Source organism: Oncorhynchus masou, chromosome 3 (genome assembly GCF_036934945.1).
Source record: "Oncorhynchus masou masou isolate Uvic2021 chromosome 3, UVic_Omas_1.1, whole genome shotgun sequence".
In the NCBI taxonomy this organism is placed as follows: domain Eukaryota; kingdom Metazoa; phylum Chordata; class Actinopteri; order Salmoniformes; family Salmonidae; genus Oncorhynchus; species Oncorhynchus masou.
This window is the reverse complement of record NC_088214.1, coordinates 36,429,162-36,452,796: the sequence shown is the minus strand read 5'-3', so window position 1 is coordinate 36,452,796 and position 23,635 is coordinate 36,429,162. Positions and strand designations below refer to the sequence as shown.

The 23,635-nt window shown below is 42.1% G+C and overlaps 1 protein-coding gene across 1 annotated transcript in view; it reads left to right on the top strand.

Annotated features, from left to right (window-relative positions):
- Positions 1-17,344, top strand: part of LOC135508112 (phospholipid phosphatase-related protein type 5-like) — a 70,341-nt gene extending 52,997 nt beyond the window's left edge. The window contains exons 5-6 of the mRNA XM_064928067.1: positions 10,210-10,350; positions 16,850-17,344. Of these exons, the coding sequence (XP_064784139.1) occupies positions 10,210-10,350; positions 16,850-16,879 (171 nt within the window). The 3' untranslated portion in view covers positions 16,880-17,344. The remainder of the gene's footprint in view (positions 1-10,209; positions 10,351-16,849) is intronic.
- Positions 17,345-23,635: the final 6,291 nt, after the last annotated feature.

The following is a 23,635-nucleotide window of genomic DNA, read 5'->3' as shown; positions in this document are numbered from 1 at the left end:
CCAGGGCCCCGAGCTTAGTGATGATCTTGAACAGGGACAGGAAGTAGGGGGCTAAGCATGCACCCTTTTGGGGCACTGTGTTGAGGATCAGCTTGGCGGGAGTGTTGTTGCCTATCTTCACCACCTGGCGTCGGCCCGTCAGGAACTCCAGGCCCAGTTGCACAGGGCCCCGAGCTTAGTGATGAGCTTGAAGGGCACTATGTTGTTGAAGGTGAGTGTTCAATCAATAAATGGTGTTCAATGGTTTCAATCAAGAAATTGATAATAAAAACCTTTGCTAGACTTTTGAATTTTGACTATTGATTTACGTTCTCTGCTATATCGTGGATCAAGAGTAACCTGTCTAACCGAACACAGAGGGTGTCCTTTAATGGAATTCTCTTCAACATAATCCAGGTAGAGTCGGGCACAACCCCAGGGCAGCTGTCTACTAATGACCTGGCACTGAGTAAAGCCTGTGTGTCTATGTATGCTGATGACTCAACATTATACATGTCCGCTACCACAGCAAGTTAAATCACAACAATACTTAACAAAGAGCTACAGTCAGTTTTAGAATGGGTGGCAAGTAATAAGCTAGTCCTAAATATTTCTAAAACTAAAACCATTGTATTTGGGACAAATCATTAACTAAACCCTAAACCTCAACTAAATCTTGTAATGAGTAATGTGGAAATTGAGTGTAGGTGTCACGTCTAATCAAGGTGGGTGGAATCAGGCGCAGAGAGCAGATGGCGATATGAAAGTTTTATTCTCCGGTGAACAAGAAACACGGTCAACCCAAATACACACAGGGTGAATAATCCAACACAGGATAAAAGACGAACCGGAGAATAAGAACACAAGATACACTGACAGACAATAGATGACAAATCCCGCACAAAACATTATATACAGACACTAAATAACTAAACAACACACAGGTGAAACCAGTCAGACAAAACCAACAGATACACGAAAAGGGATCGGTAGTGGCTAGTAGGACGGTGACGACGACCACCGAGCACCGCCTGAACGGGCAGGAGAACCAACCTCGACGGAAGTCGTGACAGTAGGACTAAACTCCTTGATGTCATCCTGGATTGTAAACTGTCCTGGTCAAAACATATTGATGCAACGGTAGCTAAGGGGAGAGTTCTGCTTTCTTGACATCGCTATCAACAAAACAAATCCTACAGGCCCTAGTTTTATTGCACCTGGACTACTGTCCAGTCATGTGGTCAATTGCCACAAAGAGGGACATAGTAAAATTGCAAATGGCCCAGAACAGAGCAGCACCTCTGGCCCTTAAATGTCCACGGAGAGCTAACATCAATAACATGCATGTCAATCTCTCCTGGCTCCAAATAGAGAAGCGATTGACTGCATCACTGCTTGTCTTTTTGAGAGGTATTGACTTGTTGAAAGCACCGATCTGTCTGTTCAAACGGCTAGCACACCCATGCATACCCGACAAGACATGCCACCAGGGGTCTCCTCACAGTCCCCAAGTCCAGAACAGACTCTGGGAAACACACAGTACTACATAGAGCCATGACTACATGGAACTCTATTCCACATCAAGTAACTCAAGCAAGCAGTAAAATCAGATAAAACTACACCTTATGGAACAACAAGGACAGGCACGCACACACATACATATTCTAATCACCCTACACACACGTACATTGTAATTTTGAAATATTATGGTATTATATATTTTGTATTGTAATTATGTAGTAGTAGAGTAGTGGTGTAATAATGTGTTGTATGATGTTAAATAAAGCAGTACATGTTGGGTGATGTAATTGCCTTAATCCTGTTTGGACATTGGCAGCAGCTAATGGGGATCCTTAATAAATACAAATGCAAATCTGTTGTCTTTTATCGTATTTTGGACCAGAATGAGGCACTCTCTGCACTTCCTATTGATCCTGCAGTGAGGATTCAACACCGTCGAATGTTTTCATAATTTATCTGCAGATAATCGGCAAAAAGCAGTAACAGCCTACCAGTATGCACGTGCCACAAAACAATAATTAAGTGGATTTCAACTCATCGTTACCAGTTACATTACATAGGACGTGTAAATTCACTCACAGGAGATGAGGAAGAAGCATTATGCTCTCTTCCATAAATAGATTTGACTTCAGCCAACCACAGGGCACAAAAATAACACCGGTACCAAGAGGTGGATCAGACAGCAGATTGAAAAACTGTACAAACCAGCAGTCTCCCTGTCATCGCTCGCTTTGTGACTGACAGGTGCCTGTCCTACCAATAGATCAATGTAAGATGCACATCGTTCATTCTAGCGGGAGAAGACTACGGATTTTTCTGACTAGCGAATTGAAACGTCTAAATGAAAAGAAACCTAGTTTATTTATGAAGTGGAAAAAGTAACCAGCTTACAATGACTCTGTTTAGCCGACGGGCCAGCACTTATGGAAAACACTGGGTTTTCTCCCTAGTATGGCTGGATAATAGGCTCAGATGAACACAGTAGGGCCATGTGGATCTGTTGTGTTTAGTATAGGGAAAGTGACTGAGCTCCTCTATGAGTGGGCTCCTTTTTGATATCTCTGCAATACACGTATTAGTTGGTGTGCCTCTTGCTAGAGCGAGTATGAAAACCGCTAGATTTGCTTGAGTTTCTCAGATTTCAGAGCACTAGTCTATGGAGAAATCTTGCTTAATTGGTTGTGCATACAAATTGGGTGTGGAAACATTAGTGCAAAGTTGCTGCTCATGTCATGTTTATCCTCAACAACTCTAAATTACTACTAGCACAAAGATCATCCATTTCTGACAGAATAGGTGGAGAGTTGTAGTGTATCCCTGGGTAGAGGAGAGGTGGAGTGTTGTGGTACTGTGCGTCCCAAATGGCACCCTATTCCCTATGTAGTGCACCACTTTTCTAACGGCCCTTGTCAAAAGTAGTGCACTATGTAGGCAATAGGGTGCCATTTGGGACACAGTATAGTATGACCTAGTTAACGAGAATGGGGAAAGGGGAGAGGTGGGAAAGGACCCAGCAGGAGATATTGGAGATCAAACCACCGTATAACAGGCGAGCAGGCACACATCACGCATCATCAGCAAGAAAGCACAGTGCCTAACAGAAAACAGCAGGGTGCCTGGGCCATGGGGTGTGTGTGTGTGTGTGTGTGTGTGTGTGTGTGTGTGTGTGTGTGTGTGTGTGTGTGTGTGTGTGTGTGTGTGTGTGTGTGTGTGTGTGTGTGTGTGTGTGTGTGTGTGTGTGTGTGTGTGTGTGTGTGTGTGTGTGTGTGTGTGTGTGTGCGTGTGAGCGTGTGTGAAAACCATAGGGTGCCTGGGCCATGGGGCAAAGGTGTGTGTGTGCAGGTTTACTTGCATCCATGTCTGTGTCTTGTGTGTGACTGCATGTTTTTCCCCCTAAAGTGTTATAGAGTACATGAACCTATAACGACAGAATGCTATTTCCTGGATGTATTCACAACATGTGTATGTGTCTCACGTTAAGTCAAATATGTCTTTTACCTTTGATGTGCCCTACTTTTGTAGATTATCTGTTCGCCTGTGCCCTGCTTGTGTTATTCACTCTCACATGCAGTGTTCAGTCATGCATGTGTATATAATTTAGTGCCGTGGCGTAAGATTACAACTTGCGCACAAACTATTATTACTACATTGCAATTTCATAACATACCATATCTGAAGCGGAAGTTTACTGACCCATATACTGAAAAGAAGTACCACACATACGGTATTATTTATTGTTGGGATATAAGTCAACAAATGACTGCTGGCCCTTTTGGCCTTGTAATGGTAATGGAAGAGTCCCTCTAGATCAGTGGTCACCAACCTTTTCTGAGTCAAGATCACTTTCTGAGTCCAAAAGCAAGGCAGGATCAATTAAACCTTACTTTAAGAAAACATAAGCGAATGCAACATTAACTTGTTAAAAAAACAGTTCTGTAGCAATAGGTTTGTGCAGTAGGCTATAGGCCCAATACATTATTACTGCATACTGGCTTTGCTTGAATTGACTTGCCAATGTTGTTCTTCTCAGAGCATTTTGACATTATACTGAACAAAAATATAAATGCCACATGTAACATCTTGGTCCCATGTTGCATGAGCTGAAATAAAAGATCCCAGAAATTTTCCATATGCATAAAAAGCTTATTTCTTTTAAATTTCGTGTACAAATTTGTTTACATCAGTGTTAGTGAGCATTTCTCCTTTGCCAAGATAATCCATCCACCTGACAGGTGTGGCATATCTAGAAGCTGATTCAACAGCATGATCATTACACAGGTGCACCTTGTGCTGGGGACAATAAAATGCCACTCTAAAATCTGCAGTTTTGTCACACAACACAGTGCCACAGATGTCTCCGTTTGAGAGAGCGTGCAATTGGCATGGCGACTGCAGGAATGTCCACCAGAGCTGTTGCCAGATAATTTAATGTTAATATCATAAGCTGCCTGAAACGTAATTTTAGAGAATTTGTCAGTACATCCAACTGACCTCACAACCACAGACCACATGTAACCATGCAAGCCCAAGACCTCCACTTCCGGCTTCTTCACCAGCGGGATCGTCTGAGAACAGCCACCCAGACAGCTGATGAAACTGAGGAGTATTTATGTCTGTAATAAAGCCCTTTTGTGGGGAAAATCCATTCTGATTGGCTGGGCCTTTCTCCCCAGTAGGTAGGCCTGGCTCCCAGTTGGGTGGGCCTATATCCTCCCAGGCCCACCCATGGCTGCGCTCCTTCCCAGTCATGAAATCCATAGATTAGGGCCTAATGAATTTATTTCAATTGACTGCATATGTCGGGGGTCACTACTTCACAGGAGAGCCGTTTAAACAGAAGAAATGCCTTCTGGAACATGTGAACTTTCATGTGCTTTAATAACAAACTTGTATGCCATCTGTAAATACAAATACAATTGTTAAATGACAAGCCTAGTTGGTTTGGCCACATAAATAGACAGCAACCTTCCCACTAGCCATGATTGGCTGAGATAGAGTTCAGTGTGTCAAATCGGAGGGCCTGTTGTCCGGACCTCTGGCAGTCTCTATGGGGGTGCCACAGGGTTAAATTCTCGGGCCGACTCCTTTCTCTGTATATATCAACGATGTCGCTCTTGCTGCTGGTGAATCTTTGATCAACCTCTACACAGACAACACCATTCTGTATTCATCTGACCCTTCTTTGGACACTGTGTTAACAAACCAAACGAGCTTCAACGCCATACAACACTCTTTTCGTGGCCTCCAACTGCTCTTAAATGCTAGTAAAACTAAATGCATGCTCTTCAACCGATCGCTGCCCTCATCCGCCCGCCCGACTAGCATCACTACTCTGGACGGTTCTGACTTAGAATATGTGGACAACTATAATTACCTAGGTGTCTGGCTAGACTGTAAACTCTCCTTCCAGACTCACATTAAGCATCTCCAATCCAAAGTTAAATCTACAATCGGCTTCCTATTTCCTACCGATCCTTGACTTCGGCGATGTAATTTACGAAATAGCCTCCAACACTCTACTCAGCAGATTGGATGCAGTCTATCACAGTGCCATCCGTTTTGTCAGCAAAGCCCCATATACTACCCACCACTGCGACCTGTATGCTCTCGTTGGCTGGTCCTTGCTACATATTCGTCGCCAGACCCACTGGCTCCAGGTCATCTATAAGTATTTGCTAGGTAAAGCGCTGCCTTATCTCAGCTCACTGGTCACCATAGCAACACCCAACCATAGCACGTGCTCCAGCAGGTATATTTCACTGGTCATCCCCAAAGCCAACACCTTCTTTGGCCACCTTTCCTTCCAGTTCTTTGCTGCCAATGACAGTTATTTGCTGCCAAATGAGAACTTGTTCTCAACTGGCCTACCTGGACTGGACATGCCGAGAGTTGAGTTTGAATTGGTCTGCCATATAGCATGCTTCTGTCTAGGTAGTCCTCTCTAACGCTGCTTTGAAAAAAATGTATTGCGTACTAAAACTTCATAAGCCTAATGTCAAGTTAAAGTGTACTGTTAGCTAGTGTATGCTCTCCACTTTCTGGAGGACTGAGGTTTGAGACAAGTGGAATTTGTGTATGATAGCTAAGGAGATGGAGAAAACACCTGTCTCCATCTTCATACTAAGAGCAACCATGGCTTCCGAAGGAGATGCATCCATCGATGATTAGTTCGGGTAAGATAGTCTAGCTAGCTACATTTTCTGATTTTGACAAAGTGGTTTAATTTCAATTTAAAGTGTACTGTTAGCTAGCTAACGTTAGCTGGCTGGCCAGCTATTGTTCCGTGTGTGATCTTATTATTTGTATCTCAGACCCATTTGCTTGACTAGTTATAGCCTAATGTTAGTTACTGTAGCTAACATGGTTGGTTAGCTACCTACCGATTCCTGCATGGTAGTAACGTCATGAGTTAAGATAGTGCCGGAAGAAATGGCAGCCGTTTTACAGGCGCCTAACCAATTGTGCTATTATGTGTTTTTTTTCCTTATTTGTAACTTATTTTGTACATAAAGAGCTTCTGGATATTAGGACCGTGACCACTCACCTCGGATTAGACAAAGATTTTTTCTTCAAAGAGCAGGATATACTTCAGACACCCGACAAGGCCGAAATCCCCGTCATAGGCAAGAGAAAGAGACACGGGGCGGGGTGCGTCGATAGGATCCGCCGACACCCCTTACCATCAATATTACTTGCCAACTTACAAATATTGGACAACATCGATCACGAATATCCTATCAATGGGACATCAAAAACTGTAATATCTTATGTTTCACCGAATCGTGGCTAAATGACAACATGGAAAACATTCAGCTAGTGGGATATACGCTGCACCGACTAGACAGAACAGCACACTCCGGTATGATGAGGGGGGGGGGCGATCTGTGTGTATTTGTAAACAACAGCTGGTGCACGAAATCTAAGGAAGTCTCTAGATTTTGCTCGCCTGAAGTAGAGTATCTCATGATAAGCTGTAGACCACACTATTTGCCACACTATTTCATCTATTTTTTTCGTGTCTGTTTATTTACCACCACAGACGGACGCTGGCGCAAAGACCGTACTGAGTCAGCTGTATAAGGAAATAAGCAAACAGGAACTCGCTCACCCAAAGGCAGCGCTCCTAGTGGCCGGGGACTTTAATGAAGGGAAACTTAAATCAGTTTTACCTAATTTCTATCAGCATGTTAAAAGTGCAACCAGAGGGAAAAAATTCTAGATCACCTTTACTCCACAAACAGAGATGTGTACAAAGCTCTCCCTCGCCCTCCATTTGGCAAATCCGACCATAATTCTATCCTCTTGATTCCTGCTTACAAGCAAAAATGAAAGCAGGAAGCACCAGTGACTGTCTATAAAAAACTGGTCAGATGAAGCAGATGCTAAACTAAAGGACTGTTTTGTTAGCACAGACTGGAATATGTTCCAAGATTCTTCCGATGGCAATGTGGAGTACACCACATCAGTCACTGGCTTTGTCAATAAGTGCATCGAGGATGTAGTCCCCACAATGATTGTACGTACATACCCCAACCAGAAGCCATGGATTACAGGGAACATTCGCACTGAGCTAAAGGGTAGAGCTGCCGCTTTCAAGGTGTGGGACTCTAACCCGGAAGCTTATAAGAAATCCTGCTATCGTACTACACCGGCTCCAACACTCGTAGGATGTGGCAGGGCCTGCAAACTATTACAGACTACAAAGGGAAGCACAGCCACGAGCTGCCCAGTGACACGAGCCTACCAGACGAGCTAAATACATTCTATGCTTGCTTCGAGGTAAGCAACACTGAGGCATCGATGAGAGTATCAGATGTTCTGTGTGATCTCACTCTCTGTAACCAACATGAGTAAGACCTTTAAACAGGTCAACAGTCACAAAGCCGCTGGGCTAGACGGATTGCCAGGACTTGTGCTCCGAAGCATGTGCTGACCAACTGGCAGGTGCCTTCACTGACATTTTCAACATGTCCCTGATTGAGTCTGTAATACCAACATGCTTCAAGCAGACCACCATAGTCCCTGTGCCCAATAGCACTAAGGAAACCTGCCTAAATGACTACAGACCTGTAGCACTCATGACCCATGGAGTGCTTTGAAATGCTGGTAATGGCTCAAATTAACACCATTATCCCAGAAACCCTGGACCCACTCCAATTTGCATACCGCTCAAACAGATCCACAGATTATGCAATCTCTATTGCACTCCACACTGCCCTTTCACACCTGGACTAAAGGAACACCTACGTGAGAATGCTACTCATTGACTACAGCTCAGCGTTCAACACCATAGTGCCCTCAAAGTTCATCACTAAGCTAAGGATCCTGGGACTAAACACGTCCCTCTGCATCTGGATCCTTGACTTCTTGACCGGCCGCCCCCAGGTGGTGAGGGTAGGTAGCAACACATCTTCCACGCTGATCCTGAACACTGGAGCCCCTCAGGGTTGCGTGCTCAGTCTCATCCTGTACTCCTTGTTCACCCACGACTGTATGGCCAAGCATTGTTCTGACACCATCATTAAGTGTGTAGACTACACAACAGTGGTAGACCTGATCACCGACAACAAAGAGACAGCCTATAGGGAGGAGGTCAGAGACCTGGTCGTGTGGTGCCAGAATAACAACCTTTCCCTCAATGTATCAAAACAAAGGAGATGATTGTGGACAACAGGAAAAGGAGGACCGAGCACGCCCCATTCTCATCGACGGGGCTGTAGTGGAGCAGGTTGAGAGCTTCATGTTCCTTGGTGCCCACATCACCATCAAACTAGAATGGTTCAAACACACCAAGACAGTCGTGAAGAGGGCACGACAGAACCTATTCCCCCTCAGGAGACTGAAAAGATTTGATATGGGTCCTCAGATTCTCAAAAGGTTTTACAGCTGCAACATAGAGAACATCCTGAGTGGTCGCATCACTGCTTCGTACAGCAACTATTCGGCCTCCGACCGCAAGGCACTACAGAGGGTGCTGCATATGGCCCAGTACATCACTGGGCTAAGCTGCCTGCCATCCAGGACCTCTATACCAGGCGGTGTCAGAGGAAGGCCCAACAAATTGTCAAAGACCCCAGCCACCCCAGTCATAGACTGTTCTCTCTGCTACCGCATGGCAAGCTGTACCGGAGTGCCAAGTCTAGGACCAAAAGGCTTCTCAACAGCTTTCACCCCCAAGCCATAAGACTCCTGAACAGATAATCAAATGGCTACCCGAACTATTTGCATTAACATTAATAATAGTTTATTTTATAATGACCAGAGGAAATTAAATATTCCTCAATATTAACATTGCAGCTGCAGTGCTGGTTGTAGCGTGAGTGGAAGTAGTGAGAACACACATTTAAGACTTGTAAGTGTGTTGAATAAAATGTTGATAGTGCTGAATAACAACTTAAACATGAATTTACTTTTAAAAACAGCAGCTCTTTGCTGTATTCATTGTCTCTCTCTCGTCATGTTTTTAAAATCATGTGGAAATCTCACAGTATCAACTTTGCAGTGGGCTTTATTTTATGTCTATGGCTCGAGGAAACTGCAGACACAGTGATCTGAACTATCTGATTGACCAGCGATAGGCCTATAGGTGCACTTGCTTTCTGGGCCTGCCGGGTATGAATAGTTCTACCTTCAGACACATGAAATGGTTCAAAATAGGAACACTTTGCCTTCTTGGCGCTAGTGCTGCTGAATCATGTGCACCTACCACCAACAGAGCAAAACAAAGAAAGAATTATAGGAACGCAAGGCTTTATTGTTTTTTGTGTGTTTTTTTTACAGAAATGTTTGGTAAACGACTACAAATGCCTTAGAGATTGAACAGGTTGTTGACCACGATCGACTGGTTGGTGACCACTGCTCTAGATGATCATTGTTCTCTGAGTTGCATTTCTCCTCCATCTGAACATTGCCTTAGATAGACGTCTCACAGAAAAAGCTCATTTGGTCTCTGGTATTGGATGAAACTCCTTGAAGACACATTAATTCATGTTTTTGGGCAACAAGCCATGCAATTTCTTTATAATAGAAAAAAAAACACCACAGAGCCTCAATTTCCATCTCAGCCTAACTAACTTACTAAGTCTCCCACTCCTTCTCCTCTCTCTCACGTCTCTATTTCTTCTTTCTTTTCGTCTCTCTCTTCCGCGCACATCTATCCCCCCTATCTATTTTCCTTTGTCTGCCCCGTGACCGTGGCTGTGAGTGCAGGTTCTAGGGGTCGTGCAGAACTTCAAAGGGAAGACCCTGCTGAACGAGATCCCACCGGAGGAGAGAGTGGTCGGCAGTGTTCCTATGATGGGCCAGCCCCGCATCATGGACAATACCATGGAGAAGTACATAGCCTCACAGGTATTGTCCGCTACACTTCACTGCAGTAGGCTAAATACAAAATAATGTGCTTTTGCTTGGAACAGTTTTCTAGAGTACCTTGTTTGTCAGCCTCAGTCCATTCTGCTGTGTCCACCATACAGAAAGACACATCAGATACAGTATATCCTTCATTATCTGTATAGAAAGATAACAATGTCTTCCAGATGTGTATTATGAAGGTTGAAAATTGACCAAAGAATATGAACATTGGCAAAAATATACATTGGGGTTTGGAACATAAAGTATGTATCACTTTGGGTTGAGAGTCTCATCTTCTTAGTTTTGTAGCCCAGGTAACATTTCTATAAGATCTTACAATGCCTCTGGCAAGAGGTACACAATCCCAGTCCCTGAAAATAGTCTGTCTACTAATCATCTGTATACAGGTGATTAGCAAGAAGCCACATACATTGTTACATTGGGCTAAATCGCACACTGTTTAAACTGATCATGTAAGAATGAAAACCTGCATGCCTCGTTACCTGTCTATACAAAGTGTCTTGATAGCAAAGCTGTTCGGGTATAAACATTGTGTGTCAAATTGGGTTAAGTAGCCCATTTGCTGTGTATTGATTAAAACACTGTTCAGAACATTTGGGAGCAACAGTTACCACATACGATTGAAGTTTACATACACCTTAGCCAAATACATTTCAACCCAGTTTTTCACAATTCATGACATTTAAACCTAGTAAAATTCCCTGTCATAGGTCAGTTAGGATCACCACTTTATTTTAAGAATGTGAAATGTCAGACAAATAGTAGAAATAATGAGTTATTTCAGATTTTATTTCTTTCATCACATTCCCAGTGGGTCAGAAGATTACATACACTCAATTAGTATTTGGTAGCATTGCCTCTAAATTGTTTAAATTGGATCAAACATTTCTGTTATCCTTCCACAAGCTTCCCACAATAAGTTGGGTGAATTTTGGCCCATTCCTCCTGACAGAGCTTATGTAACTGAGTCAGGTTTGTAGGCCTCCTTGCTCACACACACTTTTTAAGTTCTGCCCACAAATGTTCTATAGGATTGAGGTCAGGGCTTTGTGATGGCCACTCCAAGACCTTGACTTTGTTGTCCTTAAGCCATTTTGTCACAACTTTGGAAGTATGCTTGGTTCCATTGTCCATTTGGAAGACCCATTTGCAACCAAGCTTTAACTTCCTGACTGATGTCTTGAGATGTTGCTTCAATATATCAACATAATTTTCCATCCTCATGGTGCCATCTATTTTGTGAAGTGCACCAGTCCCTCCTGCAGCAAAGCACCCCCACAACATTGGCTGATTTCTTTTGATTTTCCTTGGTGTCAAGCAAAGATGCACTGAGTTTAAGGTAGGTCTTGAAATACATCCACAGGTACACCTACAATTGACTCAAAGGATGTCAATCAGCCTGTCAGAAGATTCCAAAGCCATCACATCATTTTCTGGAATTTTCCAAGCTGTTTAAAGGCACAGTCAACTTAGTGTATGTAAACTTCTGGTCCACTGGAATTGTGATACAGTGAATTATAAGTGAAGTAATCTGTCTGTAAACGATTGTTGGAAAAATGACTTGTGTTATGCACAAAGTATTGTGGAGTGGTTGAAAAACTTGTTTTAATGACTTCAACGTAAGTGTATGTAAACTTCCGACTTCAACTGTATGTGTTGACTGAATATAAGCTAAATAATCAAGTTGATGTTGCAGTCATATAGCCTCTACATAAAGCTGAGTGACTCACTCATTCATAGCTTTGGATCAAAATAAATAAGTACCAACATTCTTTCTGATAGACTTTAATAAAGAAATGTTTTGGTTATCCTGACCTGGACACCATGTATTATAATAGTCCATTATGGGCTATTAGCAGGAAAATAGACTCTTTCCATTATTTTGATACTTTGTGCAAGGCAATTGATCAGCATTAAAAATTTTGTGGATGGGGCCTCCCAAATGGCGACGCGGTATAAGACACTGCATCGCGTTTCGAAAGATGCTGGTTCGATATCCGTCCCGTCCCGACCGCGACCCATGAGGTGACTTTGGAATTTTGGTTTCATCTCCCTCTAAAAACAGAAAGAAATAATTCTAAATAACAATCTGGCTTTATTTACAATTTAGTAAGAATATCTCACCCCATGTTCAAGAATGGCCTTTTTCTCACTCACTTTAGGTTATTTGAAATCTCCAAAATATTCTTATTTTTTAAACAAAATGATTATTATTATCATTCTTAATTCATTTAGAATGATATAAAAGCCCCTTAGATATTATCATAGATCCGATTTGCTCTAAAGAAAAATACCCCTTAGATATTAATTTAGAATCCTCCAATCATTTAAATCTAATTATTGGCGGAGAGTCACGTCATTGAAAAAGTATTTTTCAATATACTGTAGGCCTACCGTCGGCGACTTGAGTCTCACTAGTGTTGAAAAGCATATTAAGTTAGAAGCAATAGGATTTGAAGCAATAGCCTACCCGCTGTGGTCAACTATTTAAGCACCGTTGGGGACTGGTCTTGATAAATCAATGAGATTTGTATTTTCACTGAATTTCCATTTAGGTATTGGTTAGACTACAATTAGGATGTGGAAATGTTATGCTCTTAGTACTGTAGCCTACTCCCGACCGCCACGTAGTACAGTGCCATATTTTCCTAACGGAAACACTGAGGGTTTCTTTTTCTTGGAATAGAAACACTATAATATTAATTAAATTAAGCTAAATTTCTTAAAATCAATCCCATATACTTTGTTCTTACAAAAAAGGTTTTAAATTCTCTAGTACAGCCAATATTGAAGGCTATCAAATGCTTCTCAAACATATCCTCTGGTGGTCAAGCTAGCACTAACTAGCACTAATGGTAACAATGGCTGACAATTAAATAACTTGCCATAGATCTCTGTGGCAGCCTACAAGGTGTGCTGCAGTATGAAGCACACCTTACAGGAAGAACCACTGCGCTTTGAATGCGCTGAGGGGCTTGTTAGGCTGTCTGTCCACACACACACACACCTGCATACACACACACACACACACACACACACACACACACACACACACACACACACACACACACACACACACACACACACACACACACACACACACACACACACACACACAATTTGGGCAAAGTAGCATGAGGCTAGCACACTGTACAGCTCCTGGGTTGCCTCTATAAGCAGAATACAGTAGCATTGCTCCTGAAGATTAATGATGTAGCCTTTGCAGACCCTATAGCGAGGGGAATGCAAGGTCATGCATTACAGGGACATACAGTATGTCTCCGGCCCCCTTGGTAATTTTGATGAAGTGCCTTATGGAGACCCAGTGCTCCCCCTATTTGAAATCACAATGAGTCCAGGGGAAGTAACATTGGGCAATTCATCAACGCAAAGGAGGATGACCACATCTCATTAGACTGAGGTGTGTGAGGTGAATAAGAGCGAGGAGATGTGGAGAGGTGAGTTTGTGTTTGCGTTCATGCATGCATGCATGCGTGAGGGGTAGATGAGCGAAGCATTAAGAAGAATAGTCAAATATTTAGTAGTTGAGGTTTGAGGGACTATATGCACTTTAGAAATCCAAAAACACCCATTGGAAACCTAAACTGCAGTATGGATTGACTCATTGCACAGTTTTGTGTAGCAGCAGGGAGACTGTAGCTAAATGCATTTCCACACTAAATGCATTGCCACACACAACATCAACATGGCCATAGGCCATCTTCAAACTCAGTACAGAAGGTGACCCAAATAAATCTGACACATTAGGATGCTTTAGAAAACCTTTTGGATCCAGGCTCACTGCTCGCTTTGACTGCCTGGCTGCCTGCTTCAGTGTTCATAGATTTTAAGGGAGGTAAATTAAACACTCATACACCATCCCAGTAGTTAGTAGTGAAGGATATCATGCCTTGCTAAGTAAGAAAGAATGAAAAATAATATACAATTATTATTTTAAAAGGCATTTTCCCAATTGATACTATTGGTGTATATAGGATACATGAATTCATCTGAAAACAATAACTATCGTTTTGTCAAGTTGGTTAGGACATCTACTTTGTGCATGACACAAGTCATTTTTCCAACAGTTGTTTACAGACAGATTTATTTCACTTATAATTCACTGGATCACAATTCAGAAGGTCAGAAGTTTAATTACACTAAGTTGACCTTGCATTTAAACAGCTCGGAAAATTCCAGTAAATTATGTGATGTTTTTAGAAGCTTCTGATAGGCTTATTGTCATCATTTGTGTCAATTGGAGGTGTACCTGTGGATGTATTTCAAGGCCTACCTTCAAACTCAGTGTCTCTTTGCTTGACATCATGGGAAAATCAAAAGAAATCAGCCAAGACCTCAGAAAAATAATGGTAGACCTCCACAAGTCTGGTTTATCATTGGGATAAATTTCCAAATGCCTGAAGGTACCACGTTCATCTGTACAAATAATAGTACGCAAGTATAAACACCACAGGACAACGCAGCCGTCATACCGCTCAGGAAGGAGACGTGTTCTTTCTCTTAGAGATGAACGTACTTTGGTGCGAAAAGTGCAAATCAATCCTAGAACAACAGCAAAGGACCTTGTGAAAATGCTGGAGGAAACAGGTACAAAAGTATCTATATCCACAGTAAAACGAGTCCTATATCGACATAGCCTGAAAGGCCACTCAGCAAGGAAGAAGCCACTGCTCCAAAACAGCCATTAAAAAAGCCAGACTACGGTTTGCAACTGCACATGGGGACAAAGATCGTACATTTTTGAGATAAGGTCTCTAGTCTGATGAAAAAAATAGAACTGTTTGGCCATACTGACCATCATTATGTTTGGAGGAAAAAGAGAGGCTTGCAGCCTGAAGAACACCATCCCAACCGTGAATCACAGTGTTGCAGCATCATGTTGTGCTGGTGCTTTGCTGCAGGAGGGACTGGTGCACTTCACAAAGTAGATGGCATCATGAGGCAGGAAAATTATGTTGATATATTGAAGCAACATCTCAAGACATCAGTCAGGAAGTTAAAGCTTGGTTGCAAATGGGTCTTCCAAATGGACAATGACCCCAAGCATACTTGCAAAGTTGTGGCAAAATGGCTTAAGGACAACAAAGTCAAGGTATTGGAGTGGCCATCACAAAGCCCTGATCTCAATCCTATAGACAATTTGTGAGCAGAATAGAAAAAGCGTGTGCAAATAAAGAGGCCTAGACACCTGACTCAGTTACACCAGCTCTGTCAGGAGGAATGGGCCAAAATTCACCCAACTTATTGTGGGAAGCTTGTGGAAGGCTACAGTAAACATTTGACCCAAGTTAAACAATTTAGAGGCAATGCTACCAAATACTAATTGAGTGTATGTTAACTTCTGACCCACTGGGTATGTGATGATAGAAATAAAAGCTGAAATAAATCATTCTCTCTACTATTATTCTGACATTTCATATTCTTAAAATAAAGTGGTGATCCTAACTGTCCTAAGATAGGGAATTTGTACAAAGATGAATTGTCAGGAATTGTGGAAAAACTGATTTTAAATGTATTTGGCTAAGGTGTATGTAAACTTCCGACTTCAACTGTATATCTTTTAAGAATATCATGGAATATAATTGAACATTTTCATTTCTCTTAGAATAAAAACCTTAGTGTAACAACAGTTTTAGTAAGTAATACGGACGAGTAGGGTGTGTGCGTGCAGGACAGAGGAATAGCAATTCTTACACTACTGTTGTAAATTCAATCACCTTCCTCATCATTCAGTTCATTGAAATTGCAAGTCGTGCATAATTATCAGTTTCTATTTGGTTTGTGTCGCCCATTCATTGTCAGTTAGAGACACATCAGCACCTTGGGATCCAAAAGCATAATCAGTGCTCTAACTCCCCATTGCGCTGACCTGGAGAAATGAAGTAGTGACGCAGGGTACCGTACTAAACCACAAATTACCTCTATGTCCCGCAGTATAATCTGAAATCTTTTAGTTGAGCAACCACTGTAGAGGCAACCCAAGACCTGTACACTGTGCTAAGCCTCATGCTACTTGGCCCACTTTGTGTGTGTTATTTGTGTCTGTGTGTGCGTTTACATTTTTGTGTGTGTGCATGCGTGTGTGGACTGTCAGCCTAACAAGCCCCTCAGCGCAATCAAAGCAACTGACTCATTAGCTCGAGGTTATGTAAGGGTCGTTATATAATTAAAATACGGAAAGCAAGGGATGTTGGGGACCAAGATGTCACAGGACTGATACTGTATCTTGATAGCTAATTTGTGTGTTTTTTTTATATCAAGATCGCAAATATCATGTTACCAAGTAATGTCTAATCTAAAGTAATCAGTTTACTTCATAAAATGCTTCAGTACTTAATAGTTCCTTCATGGCGTTACTAATCTTGGGATGTATTGAATGCAGAGAATGTCTTGAATATTAAATATACTGAATCATTGACGACAAATTGTTGTTCTGTTTCTTCTTTTTTTCCTTTAGAATTCTAATGCTTTCGCCGAGGTCACATGACAATGAATGTGTCACCTGACACGCAGTTGGATGTGGTTGCTGCTCACTGCCATGGTCGCCAGAGGGCAACACAGATCCTGAAGATGATATCTATGTATAACAGGGTTGTCTATGTATAACAGGGTTGTGGTCAGTAGCATTTAGTGAATTCTGGAAGTAAACTGAAATTGCAATTCAATAATTGAAAAAAGGCATCTGTTTTCAAAACTTCTCAATAAAAAAGTTGTTTTCCATTATTTTATTTCAAATTCAAATCACTTCAAGAATTGACTTCAATTCAAATTGACCCCAACCTTGATCTATACAGTATGTCCCGATTTCCAAATCAAACATCCTTTAGCTTTACTTTTTTTTTGCTCTCCAATCAACATGTTCCCTCCTTCTGTTCTTCGCCTGATGAATGGTGTTCATTGATCATTGATTTCCCAAAAAGTATTCCTTATTTGTATATACTACAAGTTACTGTATCAAACACGTCTCATATACAGTATGTGTATATATATATATATGTATGTATTGTACGGCATTTAAATTTTATTTCCTTCAATGTCAATGATCATGAATCCTAGCCAACAGCATAAACGTGTATAATGTGTTTTCTATCATGGCTGTTTATTACTTTTAATGTCCTTGCTTGTGAAAGTGCAATCCAAGCTGTATCTTGTCAGAGCCAATATGTATGGGCTTACTTCTGTCTAGATTTTACCAACAAGACCTGAGAGAATAAAGAGCCAAAGATCATTGCCATTTTATATAGGCTTTGGTAGTTTTCAGAGAAATCCATTAATTAGTTGTATCCCTCTTACGATTAGCTCGAAATACATGGGCATTTAGGTGTGCAACTATGCGACTGTGTGTGCATATGTGCATAGAGCTGTAAAAGTGTGTCCGTGTGTGCGTGTGCTTGATAAACCTTTGAACATAATTTTCTCTTGTGGATTGAAGGATGTTGCTTAGGGCTTGCCAGACAACCAACAACCATACTATGACCACAGTCAGGTAACAGAGCCAGTGCGGAAATATGGAAATAAAGAGATGTTTTTCCATTTCTCGGGTTTCATTCCTCCTATTTTATTGTGTTGCAAAAGCATGGATCTATACTGTTTGTTGATATGTCAGATACCTGTTAAGCACAATATGGAGTATTGTTTTAAACTCATAGGCCAGCAATGATATTCATAGTTGATGCACGACCAGACTTCAGTTTCCCAAATGCATTATGGGTAAAGTTGTTTTTATACCACCACAATTTGATGAAAACCCCTGTTATATGTTAATCTCCAAGATGACATTTTTACACTGTTGTACTGTACGTGGCTGTACTGTCTGCATGGTATGTCATACTGTATGACAGTCTCAGACCGTCACCTGAAAATAGAGGGTTCTTGTAACAGTTTACTTGCGGTGAAGGAGAGGCGGACCAAAACGCAGTGTGGTTTCTATTCATCGTTCTTTAATCAAGACTCTACACAAACACAGAGACAGGAACAATCACCCACAAACACAGTGAACCCCAGGCTACCGAAGTATGATTCTCAATCAGAGACAACTATGACACCTGCCTCTGATTGAGAACCATACTAGGCCGAAACATAGAAATACCCAAATCATAGAAAAACAAACATAGACTGCCCACCCCAACTCACGCCCTGACCATACTAAATAATGACAAAACAAAGGAAATAGAGGTCAGAACGTGACAATACCCCCCCCAAAGGTGCGGACTCTGGCCGCAAAACCTTAACCTATTGGGGAGGGCCCTGGTGGGCGTCTGTCCGCGGTGGCGGCTCTGGCGCGGGACGCGGACCCCACTTCACCATCGTCTTAGTCCGCCTTATTGTCCACCTCCATGGCTTTCTAACCATGGCAACCCTTCTCAATGGCCCCACTAGACAGAGGGGCAGCTCGGGACAGAGGGGCGGCAGCTCGGGACAGAGGGGCGGCAGCTCGGGACCGAGGGGCGGTAGCTCGGGACAAAGGAGCGGAAGCTCTGGACCTGGGCTGAGGGGCTCAGGCGCCTCTGGGCTGAGGGGCTCTGGCGCCTCTGGGCTGACTGGCGGCACTGGCGGCCCCTGGCTGACTGGCGGCACTGGCGGCCCCTGGCTGACTGGCGGCCCCTGGCTGACTGGCGGCACTGGCTGACTGGCGGCACTGGTGGCCCCTGGCTGACTGGCGGCTCCTTGCAGACTGGCGGCACTGGCGGCGCTGGGCAGACTGGCGGCGCTGGGCAGACTGGCGGCTCAGGCGTCGCTGGGCAGACGGGCGGCTCAGGCGTCGCTGGGCTGACGGGTGGCTCAGGAGTCACTGGGCAGATGGGCGGCTCAGGCGGCGCTGGGCAGACAGGCGGCTCAGGCGGCGCTGGGCAGACGGGTGGGCAGACGGCGCTGGGCAGACTGGTGACTCTGATGGCGCTGGGCAGACGGGTAGCTTAGATGGCGCTGGGCAGACTGGCGACTCTGATGGTGCTGGGCAGACGGGTAGCTCAGATGGCGCTGGGCAGACGGGTAGCTCAGATGGCGCTGGGCAGACGGGAAGCTCCGGCAACGCTGGAGAGGAAGGCTCTGGCAGCGCTGGACTGAGTAGCTCTGGCGCCTCTGGAATGAGGGGCTCTAGCTCCTCTGGACTGAGGGGCGGGAGCTCTGGCAGTGCCGAACAGGCGGGAAACTCCGGCAGCGCTGGAGAGGAGGAAGGCTCCGGCAGCGCTGGACAGGCGAGGCGCACTGTAGGCCTGATGCGTGGTGCTGGCACTGGTGGTACTGGGCCGAGGACACGCAGAGACAACTAATGACACCTGCCTCTGATTGAGAACCATACTAGGCCGAAACATAGAAATACCTAAATCATAGAAAAACAAACATAGACTGCCCACCCCAACTCACGCTCTGACCATACAAAATGATGACAAAACAAAGGAAATAAAGGTCAGAACGTGACAGTTCTACTATTCATGTGCAGTTAGAAAAGGTTTCTATACATGTACAATGTGATGGCATGGTTTTTATACTTTTAACATCTCATTATTTACTTTGTCTTAGTTTTTATAGAAAATGTAGGGGGCATTTGAATGATTCTGGAGATGTTGTTCACTATCAACCATTTCGTTACTTTAGAAATATGTAAATATATCAATTATAATATATAATATAAAATGTATAATATTAAAGTTGTATTTGTGTATCGTTTTGATCTTATATATAGTTTCTGAGTGTTAGTTTATTCGCTTGTACAGATTTCGTTACTTTTATAACTCTTTTGTTTTGATATTGTCCCATTATACCAGATCTTTGTTTATTGATCTCATCACTATGAGTAACATTAACCTAGCAGCAGCTGCAGGACCTCTTTCACTGTAGAAAATGAAAAAATAACTAAACTGTGAGACATTTACACCGTAACTTTATTTGAATAAAATCAAAATAAATAGGTTTAACTCAAGCATGTCTGTTTTGAAGTTTCATTTCAAAACGTGATACTATATATCCATTTTCAGAAATATTTTTAAATTGACATGAATTAACAAAACATCTTGTGAAAGAGATGGAGCTCAGCTTTTTTCATCTTAACATGACATGGGCTAGTGAAAAGACAGATGTAATTTTGTTTCAAATATATTGCACAGTCATTTTATTTTAGAGAGACAAATAACCATGCTTTGTGGCAAAATGCTATATATAAACTTCAAATAACAAAACTCCAATAGAAAAAGTATCATGATTGGGATTTAAACAGTTATATGTAAGAAAGTATCGATACCTAAATGAATAAATATTAAAATAATCCATTTCTTTCAACTTTATTGTGCAAAATAGCCTATATCACATTGCCAATGTATTGTATCCAGAGAGCAAACAGTGTATACAATGTGTTTTTTTAAAAACATTTAAGCAATTTTTGAAACAAATTCAGCAGGTTTTACAGGTTTTATCATTAGGATAAATTAAGGAAAGCTTCTTGAGTTTCATTATACGGTGTTTTCAAAAAGTATTCACACCACTTGACTTTTTCCACATTATGTTTTGTTACAGCCTGAATTTAAAATGGATTAAATTGAGATTCTTTGTTACTGGCCTACACATAATATCACATAATGTCAAAGTGGAATTATGTTTTTAGACATTTTTACGAATGAATACAACATTTAAAGCTGAAATTTCTCAATAAGTCAATACGTATTGAACCCTTTTATTATGGCAAGCCTAAATAAGTTCAGGAGTAAAAATGTGCTTAACAAGTCACGTAATAAGTTGCATGGAAATAAGTGTTTAACATGATTTTTGAATGACAACCTCATCTCTGTACCCCACACATACAATTAGCTTAGTCAAGCAATGAATTTCAAACTCAGATTTCCAATGCCTCGCAGAGAAGTGCACCTATTGGTAGAAAAAAAGAGACATTGAATATTCCTTTTAAAATGGTGAAGTTAGTAATTATACTTTGGATGGTGTATCAATACACCCAGTCACTACAAAGATACAGGCGTCATTCCCAACTCAGTTGCCAGAGAGGAAGGAAACCACTCTTATATTTTACCATGAGGCCAATGGTGACTCTAACAGTTACACAATTGAAGGGCTGTGATAGAAAACTGAAGATGGATCAACAACATTGTAGTTACTCAACAATACTAACCTAAATGACAGAGTGAAAAGAAGGAAGCATGTACAGAATAAACATTTTCCAAAACATGTATCCTGTTTGCAATAAGGCACTAAAGTAAACGTACAAAAAAATTGCCAAAGAAATGTACTTTATGTCCTTAATGGGGCAAATCGAACACAACACATCACTGTTTAAGGGCACAGAGTGAGACGCAGATGCAGACACGGGAGGCTGATAGTTCAAGTCTCTGATATTTATTAGTATCCAAGGGGCAGGCAAGAGAATGGTCGTGGACCGGCAAAAAGATCATAACTTGATCTTAAAAGAGTCTTGGAGGTACAGAGTGGCAGGCAGGCTCGAGGTCAGGGCAGGCAGAATGATCAGGCAGGCGGGTTCAGAGTCAGGGCAGGCAAGGGTCAAAACCGTGAGGACTAGAAAAAGAGAGATAAGAAAAAGCAGGAGCACGGGAAAACCACACTGGTTGACTTGACAAGACGAACTAGCACAGAGAGATAGGAAACACAGGGATAAATACACCGGGGAAAATAAGTGACACCTGGAGGGGTGGAGAAAATCACAAGGACAGGTGAAACAGATCAGGGCATGACACACTGAGTACCACTCTTCATATTTGTAAACGTGGTTGTGGCGGCATCATGTTATGGGTTTGCTTGTCATCGGCAAGGACTAGGGAGTTTTTTTTAGGACAAAAGAAACAGAAAGGAAAAGGAAATCTTGGTTCAGTCTGCTTTCCAACATACACTGGAAGACATTCACCTTTCAGCAGGGCAATAACTTAAAACACAAGGCCAAATATACACTGGAGTTGCTTACCAAGACAACATGGAATGTTCCTGAGTGGCCAAGTTACAGTTCTGACTTAAATCAATTCTAAAATATATGGCAAGACTTGAAAATGGCTGTCTAGCAACGATCAACACCCAACTTGACAGAGCTTGAAGAATATCTAAATAATAATGTGCAAATATTGTACAATCCAGGTGTGCAAAGCTCTTAAAGATTTACCCAGAAAGACACACAGCTGTAATCGCTGCCAAAGGTGATACTAACATGTATTGACTCAGGGGATTGAATACTTACAGTATGTAATGAAGATATATTAGTGTTTTATTTTTCACACATTTTTTAAATTTTTCTTTCATTTTGATAATACAGAGTATTTTGTGTAGATCGTTGACAAAAAATGACAATTAAACCCATTTCAATCCCACCAAAATGTGGGAAAAGTCAAGGTGTACTTGAATACTTTCTGAAGGCACTGTACACTTAAGGGAAGGATTTAAGGAGTAATAAGGACATTGAAAGTCAGTTGCAATGAATTTGCTTATCAAGGATGGATTGATTCTTATTGTCAGAGTGACACAGCCCGCTGTTTGCCTCCGTATGTTTGCAGTTTTTTCCCGTCGCTGGATCTTGTCTCTCTCCTTTTCATGAGCATGTTTAGAAAGTTGACTTTTTCGGCCAACGGGAACAGATATGACAGGATCCAAACTGTCGAAGGGACCCATAATAATCAAAAGGTCCATGACACTCAAGAGCTCAAAGCTAACGTAACGCTAGGTAGCCAGTGCGTGAACAGCAGATAGCTGTCTATCACCGCATCTGGCTGACTTAAGCTTGCCGTATACTTCCCAATTGAAACAGTTTGCGCATATATTATGACGAAATGTTGACGTTTTTATTTGCTTCTGCAAGTTTTTTTTGTGCTGTTTTTGTACACAACATTTTTTTTCAGCTGACAAGTCGAAGTCTACACCCCTTCCTTGGTTATTGGTCAACAGTACTAATCTTAGTAGGAGTGGGAACATGAAGTGTTTGGTGTCGATGACTAGTTTTTTCACTTGAGGAATAATGCACCAAATATCTTAGCTAGATGTAAAATTGCGTAACTAAGACCTTGGCAAAAACGTCTAAATGAATGATAGATTGTTTTATCTTAGATTCATTTGGACTATTTTGAGGAAGTGTTTCTGCTTATGTTGTTGCTACGGTGGCTCAAGACGGAGAAACAACAGTTTCTTGACGTTTTTTCTTGTTTTTCAAGCAAAGGTCTTTAGGGAGTATGAGAGCACAGACGGTCGCTCCGCCTAGCCGAGTTCTGCTAGGAGCAAACTGAACTTATGTATGCAGACC